The sequence below is a fragment of the Cervus elaphus genome, chromosome 20, assembly GCF_910594005.1.
Source record: "Cervus elaphus chromosome 20, mCerEla1.1, whole genome shotgun sequence".
Classification (NCBI taxonomy): domain Eukaryota; kingdom Metazoa; phylum Chordata; class Mammalia; order Artiodactyla; family Cervidae; genus Cervus; species Cervus elaphus.
Window position 1 is genome coordinate 114,954,860 of NC_057834.1, and position 15,024 is coordinate 114,969,883.

At 33.6% G+C, this 15,024-nt stretch overlaps 1 protein-coding gene across 9 annotated transcripts in view; it reads right to left on the reverse strand.

Annotated features, from left to right (window-relative positions):
• OSBPL9 (oxysterol binding protein like 9) overlaps nucleotides 1-15,024 on the reverse strand; it is a 161,441-nt gene that overhangs the window by 37,932 nt on the left and 108,485 nt on the right. For 6 of the 9 annotated variants that reach the window (XM_043877048.1, XM_043877047.1, XM_043877053.1 and 3 more), the window contains 4 exons: nucleotides 3,712-3,807; nucleotides 2,869-2,916; nucleotides 1,856-1,885; nucleotides 777-827 (listed from right to left, as the gene is read on the reverse strand). In XM_043877048.1, coding sequence (XP_043732983.1) covers nucleotides 777-827; nucleotides 1,856-1,885; nucleotides 2,869-2,916; nucleotides 3,712-3,807 — 225 coding nt within the window. Of the gene's footprint in view, nucleotides 1-776; nucleotides 828-1,855; nucleotides 1,886-2,868; nucleotides 2,917-3,711; nucleotides 3,808-8,863; nucleotides 8,933-15,024 lie in introns of all 9 variants that reach the window. The other 3 variants (XM_043877046.1, XM_043877044.1, XM_043877049.1) reach the window with 1 other exon arrangement.

The window sequence follows — 15,024 nt, forward strand, 5'->3', positions numbered from 1 at the left end:
CGTTATTAGGCAAACAAGTATATACAACTGAATACGTAAAATAGGCCAAATAATTAAAAACTTAAACATTTCCAAACCTGGTTGCTGAATTGGCTCCCCACCTGCTTCTAGCCACTGGCTAGAAATACAGAGGTACAGTCAATGGTAAAAAAAAAAAAAAAAAAAATTTTCTAAATGCTTATTTTCAAATACTAAAATTTTTATTTCTCAAAATATCATGCAATCAAGTACATTTTTAGGTTGAATACACCAAAATTTTTCAGAAAGGCAGGCAATATCCATGAAATTCTTAACCAATCACAATAATCAAAAATATTTATTCTATGAATAAGGAATAGCAGTTTATTAATGTAATTCAGTACTAGAAAAAATGTGTAAAAAACAATTTTATCTCCATTATACTCTTCATTATGGATGAACAAAAAAACCCTGCTAAAATTCAATTCTTTTTTCCCTAAGAAAAACTTTTTTGTGAAAGATTTTGCAAAATATGTCTGTGTTTCAAGCAGTGATAACATGGAAAGCATAAGTCATTCAAATGTGCTCCCTTCCTTCCCAGCCACCATCACAAATGACTTCATCAAAAACAGGCACAGGCTGGCAAGCAACATCCAAACACAATAGTTTTTCAACAGTAACAGGAACCCCAAAATAGAACTTAAATTTACTGTAGAAAGGTACTAAATTTCAGAACTGAGTATTTTGGTTACTAGAGAAAAATGCCATTACATTTAAATCCCATTAAATGAAAAGAATCAAAAATAAAATTTACTTACTTTAGCGATCTGCAGCAACACAATGCAGTGTTTAATTGATTCTACCATGCTCTACAAAAACAAAATACTGATTTTAGGATCTTGCCCCCAATAAAATGGCCAAATAATGTTAAAGCTTAAAATATAAAAATCAGTTCAAATACACAGGATTTAAGTCTTCTCTACATAAGAAATACCCTCTCTGATTTCCAGTGGGTTCTAATATATGTGTGTGTGTCTGACTCTTTGCCACCCCCTGGACTGTAGCCTCTAGCCATGGGATTCTCTAGGGAAGAATAGTGGAGTGGGTTGCCGTTTCCTTCTCCAGGGGATCTTCTGGACTCAGAGATTGAACACAGGTCTCCTGCATTGCAGGCAGATTCTTCACTGTCTGAGAAACCAGGGAATATGCTGATAGTGTCAAATGAAATTATTATTAGCAATTCTATGAATCGTTTGGGAATGCCAAAAAATTGTTAATTTACACTGAATAACATCTAAGTATGGGACCGGTGGCGTAACGGATAATGCGTCTGACTATGGATCAGAGGAGTCTGAATAACATCTAAAGGGTTTTTTAACACTTCAAACAAGGGTATATGAATCTAATTAACTTCCAAATTCTTAGATAAACAGCAGGCTATCTCAATGTAAATTCTCAAAATGTCTATTCAAGACTTTCATGGAATTACAGAGAACAAAGGATCCTATCAAAATACTGGTGAACCTACAATACTACTATATCTGTATCTAAAATGCTTTCATCAAAAATAGAAATTTTATTAGCAGTCCAGTACGTAACATCAGGAGGCCAGTATACCAGAAAACTCGAATATACATTGTACATAGATAACACCTTTTATCCAAGGATCTCAAAAAGACAAGACCAGAAACATAAAATGGCATATGAAGTCAATTCAATTAAAGGGATTATTCTATTCATTTAAATTCCTTTAGAAAATAACTGAATTCTTAAACTCTTGTAAAAATTCATAAAAATTAAAATCTCAATTGCTCTTATTAATAGTAGCAGCTTAAAACAGAAACATTTTAAAGCACTTTCTAATGCAAAGCCAGAGTTAATCAAACACATAACTTACATTTGTTGTCTCTTTGAGGGTTTCAATTTTCTGTAAAAAATAAGTTTAAATAAACTGTCAGAAACACAAGGAGATATCATTGCTGTTTTTTACTGGTTAGACATTTAAAAAATTTTACTGAAAATGTACTCATTACTCTAAGTGAGTTCAGGCAGGTTGCAGAGTGGTTTTAGCTGGACTTCTTAATTTAAATCAAACATTCAAATAAAAAATTCAGATACTTTATGGATTACATCCTCAAACAAAATTCATGTGAATCAATTCAAGATTTGTAACAATAATACAAAACACCCTTACTCCTTACCTGAAAGCAAGTTTTGTCTTTTCTATAGGATATGCTATGTGATTTTAAAATGCTTAGTTTAGAATCACTTTAAACTTTGCAAAGCTGCTTAAAAATGACATGAAACTAAATTTCAAAACTAAGAAGGTGAGCTGAACATGACTCACTACTATCACCAAGTGTAAAAGAGCCAAATGCAAGGCTATGGCTAATAGAAATACAAAAAAATCAATGATGGTGCATCAGGAAATCTAGTCAAGGAAAAGGAAAACATTAATTGAAAAAAGAAAACAGTATTCAAACTACAAAGTGGTTGTCAGAAACCCAAAGGGAGAAACTATAATTAAAGCAAAATTCATTTTGTGTCCTCATCTGTGGCTTCTGGTTTATTTTGAAAATTTTACCAGTTGCCTTATTAATATCTGAAGTGACCACATATAAATGTAATAAATTTCTACCTTCAACATATGATCCCTCAACAGAAAGAACTTATTCCTAGGAAGGTGGTACTTACAAAAAGGGTATCATAATAAAAATTTTAGTTAGTCTTTTGTTCAATTATGAAACCATACCAGAAATGCACCAGAAAACTCCCCTTAAAATCTATATGGCACACAAGAGGTCAACAGTACTGTTAAAGTAGTCAAAATACTGAGGTCCTTCTATTACTTCTTCAAAAGGCTCCTGGTTTAAAATTTTTTTAAGTCAAAATCATGATTATGGAAGTTACCTTTCTCTGTTCATCATCTTTGCAGTTTTGAAGTTTATCATCAAAAAGCTACAGGATTAAAAAAAAAAGAAGACCATAATATCAAGCTACTTTACTACATTGTATATGTTTACTAAACAAAGAAAAACAAACATATTTCTTTTGGGGATGATTTATACATGGATTAAAAGTATAATGTTTCTTAAAATACAAGATAATATGTATTTTTCCAAGGCACTGTTATCAAGTCAAATTCTACTGAACTATCTTAAACAGTCAAGATCAATTACTGTGGTAGCATTACAAAGCAAAAGAAAATATATGACTTTAAGAACTTAAAATGTCAGTTCGGAACCTGTTTTTTTCTGCCTTGTCTTTCAAATTTATCAACATTCCTTTTTCTTTCCAGAACCTTTGCTTGTAATTAATTTTAAAGTGGGAATTGAAAGAGATAATTTTAGTAATGATAAAAAAGAAAGAAACTCTTCCAAACCCCTAACTCACCCAAATAAAAAAAGGCCTTAGAAACTAAACCATTTGAAATTTACCAGTTTCAGAGAACTTTTAAACAAAATATGAAACTAACCTTGTTTTATTTCCTTCTAATTATTAGGTTAGTTTTAAAAATTGCTGAAGGACTAGTAAGCGTTGTAAAGTTAACATTCAGTTCAGTTGCTCAGTCGTGTCTGACTGCGACCCCATGGACTGCAGCACACCAGGCTTCCCTGTCCATCATCAACTCCTGGAACTTGCTCAAACTCATGTCCATCGAGTCAGTAACATTAAGCAACTGTTTTTACTCAAAATCAAGCTCTGGAACATTTACTACTTTGTATCAATTCAATATATAATCAAATACCATACCTTCAACTGTTCTATCAAGATTTGTAGGTATGCATCAGCCTCTGTAAGTTTCTTATCAAAGTCCTGGACACTAGGAACAAATCCTGAATCCAAACCCTAGAGGGGAGAAAAAAAAATTGCAATAAATTCCAGCAATGTCTAATAGTACAAAAGATCATCCTTCATACATGATACTTCACTTTTCTAAATTAAAAATAGTCTTTTACATAAATAATAGGTCTATTTAAATTATCTAAATTCTCCAAGAATAGTTGGTACATCAATCTCCTTCATGAACTTCTAGCACTATTCCCTTCTCATCAATTACATGTGCTGCTGTTCAAAATAGGATTTATCCTGCTTTTTCAGAATAATTTTCTTCTCTCCCAAAAGCCCCATACTGGGCTCCAGAGCAACAATAATTAAGCTAAAGGAACATGCACAAAACAACCTAGATTACCCTCCTATTTCCCCCCTACTTTTTGTTCAATTGAATCCTCCAGTCCCCTAATCTCAACTTTATATTCTCATGTTTAGTTCTCCTGTTCCCTAAATTAACCCATTAGCTCAGATGTTTTCCTCCTCCTCATTTAAAAAAAGAAAGAAAACTCAAAATTCTCACCTCTTCTAAGAGGGCTCTCCCTAAGTGAAAGTAACAACACTTCTGTCTTAAGTTCCCTACTCATTTTCCCCCTTGGCATGAACACTACACTCTTGACATAGTGTAAATGTTTACTTATTTAGAGGGCCCACTTATTTCTCAGTTTTACAATCCAGAATGTGCATGTCCTACTTTTTGTACACTAAAAATTTTAAGCTCCAAGAGTACAGGATTCCTATGCTTTAACTCAAAAGAAAGATTTGAGTTAATCATCTTTGACTGAAAAATACATAAATCTTGGCTGTAAAAGACAAAACAGTCCGAGATCAAAAAAGGCTATCATCTTGCCATATTTGCATGACTAGAAGTCATGCAGTTAAACAGAGAAATAAGGGTCAGGAACCAATAAAGTCAAAATAAACCCAACCCAACCACAAAACTCTGCATTAAAAGGCTAAGACACAATGCTCCAACATAACATACTTGACTTTCAGTTGTTTTTTGTTCCTCTCTCCCTTTTGCCAAAAAACTGCTTATCATTTCACGTTCTCCATTTTAGTCAGTTGAGGCCAGAGTTCACTTTATATTAAACCAACACCTCATTGTTGCCTAACACTGTCATTGGCAAAGCATTTTCTCTGCCATGATCTCAAACATCAGATTGACACAGTATAGCATTATGGAAACAACAATGGGTTGGCAAACCTGGTTTCTAATTACAGCTCAGCCACTAACAAGATAGTGTGTTTCTCTAAGCTATTTTCTTACCTGCCAAATAGAGGCTCCTCCTCCTACTATTACTAATGTGGCAGCTATGACTTCTACTAAAGACTATAATTACTATCAATAACTACTGTTACTACTGCTGTTCTTCCCAAACTAAAATTTAAATCCGTAAACAAAGCATTAAAAACCTAACTCTTATTAAGACCATGGGAAAACAACTAATCTTATAATTCATTTTCTTTTTCAAATTCAAAGGCAACAAAAACTGCCTACTTTTTTTTTACATACACACTAAGAAACTACTTGAAATGAGTATTGAAAATAAGAGATGTCATGTAAAAACGAAGTGTAAGAAAGAAAAATAATGAGCAATGTATGTAAAATCCAGATGTATTTATAAAATTGTAAACACCTTCATTTTTAAAGATAACCCCAAAGACACTGTTTTAGAAACACTTCCTTCCTATGTAGAATATGATAATAAAAGATGTGGGAAAGAAAGGATAAATCCATCACATTCCAGAGACACTACAGTATTGTACTAAGAAAGTAGGGTGTGATTCCTTTCAATGTAACTACACCACAGGAAAATAGGAAGGACTGCTTGGCTTACTTTTTGTTTCAAAAATGATATAATTATCAATAACTTAACTATAAAACCTCATTAAAATCAGTTAGATACATTATTCTTGCTAAATATTAAAAAGGTCAATGGCATACTCATAAATAAATAAAAAGGTGAAGGATCTAAATGACACAAAGTGATCTTCAAGAATTTTCCCTCTTCTTTTTTTTTTTTTGAATTTTCCCTCTTCTGAATCCATTTAGAACCACCACTATAAAAATCTAATTAACATATCCTTCTAGACAAATCGCTATTCGATTAAAACTCCCCCAATTAATAAATGGAAAAACTTAGATTTAAATTACTAAGATCTGAAAGCTACCTAAATTAAGTCTTAAAAACAACTGCTTGGTTTTACTATTAATATAATCATGCGAACCTCACTGTGGCTCTTTTCTCAGACCTCCTCTCCCTAGACAGTCTCCCACAACATTCCTTTACCCTTAAAACCCCCAACATCATAACATCCAAGTCAAAGATTTACTCAACAATCCACTTTTCTCTATTAACTGTATAATGGGAAGTTTGTAACAATAGTTATTAGCTTAAAATCCCAGAACTGGCCTAAACTCTCTTGCATAGTAAATTCATAAATCTTTGGTCTACTTTAAAACAAAATCTACATATATAGTTTCCCATCTGCAATTAATAAAATAACATGTACACATTGATTTAATAATGTGGACAAGCAATTGTTAGTAATTAACCTGTTTTCTCAAATCTTTTACGAATAATGTGCTAGAGGAAAATATATTTTAACTACATAGTGTGATTCAGGAAAGTGAAAGTGAAGTCGCTCAGTCGTGTCCGACTCTTTGCGACCCTGTGGACTGTAGCCTACCAGGCTCCTCTGTCCATGGGATTCTCCAGGCAAGAATACTGGAGTGGGTTGCCATTTCCTTCTCCAGGGGATCTTCCCGACCCAGGGATCAAACCCGGGTCTCCCACATTGCGGGCAGATGCTTTAACCTCTGAGCCACCAGGGAAGCCTCCACTGTGACTCAGGACATAGAATTAAAGCCATGTAGTCCAACCTCCCACTCAACAGCAGTCACACTTATAATGTTCTCGAAAGTCATCTAGTCTTTGAGCATCTCAAGAGAAAAGGAACTTATTACCTTCTAACATAAATGATTTCATAAAATCCCTTTATTCCTCTTTACATTCAACATTTAAAATATAAGGTACTACACTTATCCACATCCTTTTTAACGGACTTGTGTTTTTAAAAAGGCCATAAAAACAGAATATAGTCCTTTACCATGTTGAGAGTGGTCTGTCTTCTTTTGAATAGAACTCAGAACAGGCAGACCCTTTAAAACACTATGACTTCATACTTCCTACAGTGACATCTTAGCTCTTGGGAACAAGCAGGTTGGGAGTCAAGCAGACTCTGTACTTGCCTTTTAATCTAACACTTGGCACATTTTATCATATCTAAATATTTACTTGATTGATTTCCCTGAAGGATTATAAACTCCACTAGGGCAGAAACTACCATTCATTCAGCACTGTACCACTCCACCCCCACACCAACTCCAGGCGAGCTCATTGCTGACAAACGTGAACCGCACTGACGGCAGCTTCTGGCAACTGCTGATGCCATGATACCCGTCTCCTCCACGCACGGCTTCCTAGACTTCCCCTGCCTGTGTGCTCGCTCTCCTTCTACTCCCTCGGTCCTTTCTTCATGCCTTTCTTTCCTTCTCTTTTTTCCTTCAATAGTAAGTGGTTATACTGCATTTTTGGCAATCAGGACCAAAAGAGGTGGTTGCTCCATAATTTACCACATTGATGAGCCATAGTTCTAAAGATGATTTCTGTATGAATTCATTTAAAGTTTAAAATAAAACTATTATAGAGAAATAGAGACAAAATGGTTTGTAATATAAAATAAGCTAAACTAGAAAAAATTCAATAGAAATCATACCTAAATCTAACCATAAAATAATCTATGTAAAGAAAAAAAAAAAACCACTTATGTGGCAAATGTGATTAAAAAAAAAAAAAAAAAAAAAGTCCCTAGTCTTCAAGAGTAACTTGTTAATTAAAGAAAGCTAAAGTACATGTATAAAGTTAACAGTAACACAATTCTCTATCAACCAAGACCTATGTATCCAGATTAAAAATATACACATAAAAAGGCAGACATCTGGCCCAATTTAAGGGGAATTCCAAAAATATTATCTAAAATGACAGAAGAATATTAAACTGCCTCAAAATTGTATGTAAGTGCCTCCCTACTATCCTTCTAATACTTATGTTGAATATTATCACTTTTCTCAGAGGTACTTCTAACACATCAGCAAAATTAAATGGAATTTCTATTAATAACTCTAATAGGGACATTAAACATTATACTTTATACATATACATAACTGAATACTTCACTGCCATTAGAAAGAAGAGTATTATAAAGGATGGCTTTAATACTTTCTGAAGTACACAGGAACTGTACTTCTTATGTAGCTGCTTTGGAGAGACACTTAGTAAAATAGTACAAGAGGCAATTTTTGAGGCAAAGAGTAAAAGCTTTTAAAGTAATTCCTGCTGACAGAGGAAGACTAATGAATAGTGGAGGTAAAGGTGGGGAAAGGTGGTTTAAGGTCTTCTTGACGTCAGAATCAGGAAATAAGAAAGTTATGAGTAATTTAAGGAACTGAGAAGAATAATGCAGAACAGGAAGGGCTATGACTGAATAACACTGTAAAAAGAAATTCACAAATGAGTAATTATTTTCATATCAAATCTTATTTCACAGCAAAAACTTAAAGGACTAAGTACCCTATACTCAGTGCTTTCTCTTATACAGGACAAAGTAGTATATGATATGTTGTGAAAGTGAAACACTGAAATTAGTCCATGTAAGTCTCATAGGAAAGTTCAGAGTAACAAGAAAACAAAATAAGTGACCAGTAGCAGAACTGCAAAAGGGAATAACAGCTTAAAATTTTAACAAAGGAAAAACACCAAAGAAAACAAGACACCTAATGAAAAACAAATGGCATAATCCATACAAAAGTAGGTGATTTTTAAACGAAAATTAGCATAACACAGTCCTTAAATAAAATAATAAAAACTTTGCAGAAATGTTGTTTTGATTAAATATGAGTATTTGGAAAGTTTATATTCACAGTCAGCAATTTGAGATGACATGCATCACAGATACGCTTTCAGCCAATGAAAGAAGTATAGGGCATACTTACAATTGAATCACTTACAATTATTTTTGAAAATTCAAGAACTGGAGAGATACCAGAAGACTGGAAAAAAGCAAGTGTGGTACTGATCTTCCAAAAAGGTAAGGAAAAGAGAGAATAGAAAGTTACTATGCTGTGCGTCTGACATGAGTCATTAATTAAAGGAATAATAAGAGAAAAATCTGTAACTGTACAGAGGAAAAGTATCAACAGGTACATGAGCAGCAAGTGGCAAGTTAAAAAATAAATTTAAAAATTACGCCAAAATTTGTAATGGCTTTTCTGTTCCTTAGAAATTTATTAGCAAATTAAGTTTTTTGAAAAATGACACCACTTTGTTTCCTTAGCAAGTTACTTAAAAGTTGCTTTAATGATGAAAAAAGTATACTAAAGAAACCAGAAATATTAGTAAGACCAAGATTTTATGTGGGGTATACTAATTGGTGACTTCCTTGGTTTATTAAACATTTGGAAACATTTATAATCTGCCGTTTCTGTGGTTTACCCTCTTCAGCTAAAGGAAAAACAGAATTTAGAAGTATAGAGAAGTTCAGAGAGTATGAATTTTTAACCCTAAAAAATACTCATATATCAATTTGTTTGGAGTAAAGATTTCCAATTCAAAAATATCTATAAAATTGAGCCTGTTATTAAATTCTTTCCTCCAATGTAACTTCAGAACAGCATTTTCCACCTAAGTCAACGTTCTGATAGTCTAAGACTCCAAATTAGGTTCTCTTTTATCAACATGATAGTTATAGCTATTTTATCAAAAACTGCTTAGGTGCCCCAAGAATGCCCTAAACGGTAAAGCCTTTTTCCATAGTTTTAAAAGGACAGTACTAGCACCACAGATTCACCAGGGATGCACAATACAGTACAGTAAGTTTTTTCAAAGTACTAGATCCTCTGGCTAGATATTTTACTGTATGTCATTTCTTGTTTCATTATTATAACATAGTAAAATAGATAGATATTAACCCTATTTTATAAGTGCTTACCCAAATCATCCAGATGGGATTTTAAATTAAGATTTCAACCCAGTCCTTTGATTTCAAACCCACTACATTTTTCTATTAAATCACAATATTTGAAAAGAATTCATAGCATATTAGACTAAAACTTAATCTAAAAAATGTCTGAAGGAGCCTGGTGTACCCAAAATGAACACAAGCTTTAAAGTCAGACTGATCTAGTTTTAAATCCTAAATCTGTAATTCCCTAATTACCTACATGATCTGGCCAAGTTACTTTCTCTACCTCCATTTTCTTACCAGGGAAGAACACAAAAATAAACCTCTCAAGGTTGTTGGAGAGACGAAAGAATATACATAAAGTAACACAATAGTTGGTGTTCTATTTCTTCTTCATAATGTGGAAGTGAAAAAAACCAGGATTCAGCACTGTATCCCAGACCATAAACTAGGCCTAACATACAGAAAAGGTTCTCAATGAATATTTGATGGATTAAAAACTAAATAAATTAACAACTAGGTAATACACAAAACATATACAACTCTAATAGAGAAGTATAACCGAGAAAAGGATACAAGCATAACTTAAACTGTATTTAACATTCCTTGAAAAAAAGGGAAATAAATAGTAAGCTGATGAACTCTGAAGAAAACAGATAATAGTAATAAAAAAAGGTATGAGAAATAGACAAAACTAGTGGAAAACAGATCAAAAACAAAATTCCATATGAGATGTTAAGAAAAGTATCAGGTATTATGCCTGAACCACAAAAGGTAAATTGTGCTCAATTATTACCTTGGTAACAAAGAGTCAAACAATATAAAGAATCACTCTTTTCCATAAAATAAAAAGATTTTGAAAATACATTAGTTCTTTGAAAAATAGAATCATTTTTAAATTTACAAAGAAAATAACTTCTCTTAAAAAAAAACAAACACACACAACAAGAAGTCTAAATTGCTTATATACTTGGGACAGAAAAGAGATGCTTTGTCAAATAGGAATCAGGTACATATACCTTTGTCAAAATTCCTTAGCTTTATCATAACTCTTAGCACAACTGCTTACTCTTCATGATCTCTCTTCATCTAATACCAACACTGTTATGTAACCTTTTGACTTACAGAACAAACTACTAATATTGATTCCATAAAGTGATTTGATTACTCAAACAACTGCACAAGAAAGGTTTGGGTTTGTAACATTTTCCTCTATTTAAATCACTGATACCTTGTCTTTCCAAATGACTCTCCCAATTTATTCAATAAAGTCATATGAAAACTCATTGCCAAAAGTAAATAGAACACACAAAAACCTGGAGTTTATAAACAGGGTGACCACTATCCCAGTTTGTCTGGGAGAGTCTCTTTTTATACTTGTTGTCTCAACAAAATTATTAGCAGCCTCCTTCATTCTCCAAGTGCTCCAGTTAGGACAATAAATTATATGTTCTCCCTCTCTATAAAGGTTATAACTAGCATTTTAGAGATATAAATGTCTGGGAGGCATACAGAATTGCCTCAAGATTTCAGAATGCAGCAAATTACTTGAAAAAAATTTTAAATGAAATATGAGTTTACAGCTTCTGAACATAGAAAGCAAATTACAAAAATAAAATAGACTTCAAAAGTCAGGACAATTAATACTGCCTGAGTGATTACTTTATTCTAGACAGAGACATGAATAATAAGATGTGATATTTTTGAAAAGTTATTTTATTCTCACACACAGGTCTGAAATAAAACACACAAGAAGCAGATGTTACACCTTCAAAGTGAGATTGAGAAAGAGGAGCATTTGAGACAAGGACTTCTTAATTTTTACTTTTTATACATTCATGATGCCTGATTTTTAAAAAATTAGTATTTAAATTCAAAAACTTTATGTAAAAAAGTATTCAGAAACTGTACAGGTTATAAATATGTTTCAAAAATTTTGTAACTCTTTTACCTTGCAAAATCATCAGCATTATTATTTTAAAATTATCAAACCCTAAAATGTCTTGAGACAGTAAACTTGGTAACGCTAAAGCTGCTCAGATACATCTTGTCAAGTCAAATAAAACAAAGTATAACAAATTTATGACATTATTTACAGATAAAGTACAAACTAGCACTCTCACATGCACACGCACACACGCTAAGAAGAAAAATGGCCAGTAAAACAAAGCAGAATACCTAATTTTTTCCCCACATCCTTCCTGCCAATTCCATGATCATGAGTCCACACTAAAGAAAGTAAACTCATAAGAAACAAAAATACCTGCGATCCAAGTCCCCTGAGTGAAGCACTGTTTGACCATGTGGTGCTGGCAATCAGTTCAAGCTTTATTTTCCGCACGCTAATCACTGCTCAAGCTACTGACAATATTTTTCTTAAAATTAAAAGTCATAGGTTAAGTCATTCCAGGATCTTAAATAAGCTCTGAGTTGCTTACTAGGATGGGATGCAAAAAATACATTCTTCCCCTTTCCAACCTCACATGACTGCCTGTCATTGAGCTTCACAGAATTTTGGAAAGCAAATTCTCATGATTTTCAAGGGTCCACCAAAAAGGAAGTTTTAGAAAGTTTCCTGGAAATCTGCTCTACATATAATGAGGAAAAATTCACGTTAAACACATGAATTCTTAAAACTGAATGCTTTAGTAGTTCAAGTTTTCAAATAACTACAGAATTCTCATACTCATTCATAATACTTGTTGAAATTAGATTATGAAATGTTTCTACAAAATCTAATATAGTCCTTTAACAAAACTGATCTCTCTGTACAGCAAAATACAACAAACTGAAATAAAACCACCAAGGGAAGTTAAATGATAAACTAGTCAGGCCAATAGACAATCAGTACTAAACGGCTTATTTCTCACACAAGACAAGCAAACAAAATAGAACAAAAATAACCCTGATTGGAAAGAATAGATTCTGTAACTGGCTTGGTGCTTATTCCTTTAAAATTACATATGCCAAAGCAGTTTTTGTATATCTGATTTAGCTGCCAGTGAACATCAAACAGAAGGAAATAAGTTGTTTTTACTAAGGCTGTTAAAAGTGCAATACAAAATTACCCTGATTAACCTGTTGTCAGAAATCTATCAAAAAGGTCTAAAATATGACTAGAATATATGCCTGACAGGATAAGACTCTTTTTATTCTCTACTGTATCCCCCAGGCTAGTGCTTGGTTTGTAGCAAGTTTGTGCTCAATAAAATTTTTGTAAATGAATGAATTAAGGAATTATGAAATTTGCCAACCTGTTAGGATTTAAACATAAAAAGCAATCAAAGAAGTTCTTGCATATTATAAATCAGAGTACTCGTGAAAAAAAATCACAAATAACATCTAACTATTCTAAACAATTTATTATAAGTATGGATGCTGAAAACTTTTAAGAATAACTCAAAGTTTTTAAGAGAAATTAAATCAGAGGAAAGACACCACTGAGGCAGTTCAAGAAGCAAGACCAGATGATAACAACTAAAAACAAACTTCTAAAAATTCATTCTCTCATGCCGAGTCTCATGAGCACAGTTTCATACATACTATTCTGGGTTTGGAATTCAGCATTATAATAATGATTTATTTACTGGGTGTTTATGATTATGACACGACGCTAGATGCTCTGGACATGCCAAGATGAAGCAGATATAGCCTGAAGTCTGTAGCAGGAGATAAACATCTAACTACAAATAACTGCTCTGCACACCTAACAGTTTCAAATCTGTAGTAGGAGATAAACACCTGTCTACAAATAATTGCTTCAAGCATGATAAATTTTTATGAGAAAGATACTAAGAAATTCAAGAGAAAGTTAACGGGATCAGAAAAGTGTCACAGAGGTACAGCATTTTGATTTGGACAAAGATGAGGAGGGGGAAATAATTAACAGCAGTGAGCAAGGGTGGGAAACATCATAAATAGATGGGATGTTTGAACTTTTCTTTAGGAGAGAAATGAGGGCAGGGTTAAGTAAACTAGCAAGGGATGCTAAGGTACCCAGGAATCAGGAACAGCAGGAAGCCTTCACCACCCCCCAAGACTGAAGGAACAAGGAGGGAAACAGCGGAGCTCCGATCAGGCTCAAGGGACACTCAAGCAGCAGGACACAGCCACTGCTACAAATTCATCACAGGAGGGAGACAACAAAAGGGATAAATACCCCCAAAGGTTCTCTCTTTTTTTCCTTCCATCTTCTGTCCTTCCATTGGCTAAACCCTACGAGAAGCCAGAAGGTAAAAAGGACTCTAGGTGACACAGGCTGTCAAGGTCAGCCTCCTGGGGCAGAGAGAGAAGGCAAAGAGAATGAATTTGCAGGAAAATGGAGAGTAACCAGAAAAGACATCTTTCCAGACTTGGGAACAAGTATAAGCACACAGAGAGGCTGAAAAGAACAAAGAGGTGAAATAAGGAACAATATTCTCTTGGAGAAGTATGTAAGATATTTTTCAGATGCAGATGCTGAATTGAAAGGAAACCAAAATCAGTGTCTGAATTGGAAAAATTACTGGGACTTAGGAGATTGAGGTGAGCCATGAATGAATACAAGCATCAGAGCAGCACCCCAGTTCTCTCTAGAGTTAACAGAAGAGCAAAAATCATAGACGGCAGTCCTATTAGTCTACTCTCTAAATGTGTGACCTTGGGCAAGTCACCTGGCTTCTCCGAAACTGTTTTCTCCATTTTACAAATACACAGAGGCTTAATTAAAACTTTAAGATCCTTTCCAGTTCTAAGAGTCTGTGAAGCCAGCATTTCCAAGTAAATAACCATATTCATCAGGTGAGTGAACAGCTCACCATACTGGGAAAACCGAGGGTCCATTTACTGGCTTTTAAAAAAAAAGTTAACTTCATTTAAACAAAGACAATAAGAACTTAAAGGTTCTAACTGCAGTTGGGTCCTCCACCGTAGGACAAAAAAAATGTCAAAACACAAGCAAAAATTTAGTGTAACCTTGAAACTGAGTGAGGAAGATTAATGTAGCCGGATTAAAAAACATGCTCTGGAATGCAGAGAATGCAAAGAAACAACCGAGTAAGCAGAATACCTTGGTTGAAATGGCACATTTCAGAAAAAACAAAATTAGCTGCTCTGTCAATATAGCAAAGAAGCAAAGTTCTTAAAGGTCTTTCTAGAAATAAATGAACTCCTATAATATTACTAATTCCCTCACCCTCCAACACACACACAGAAACCATTAACATTCCT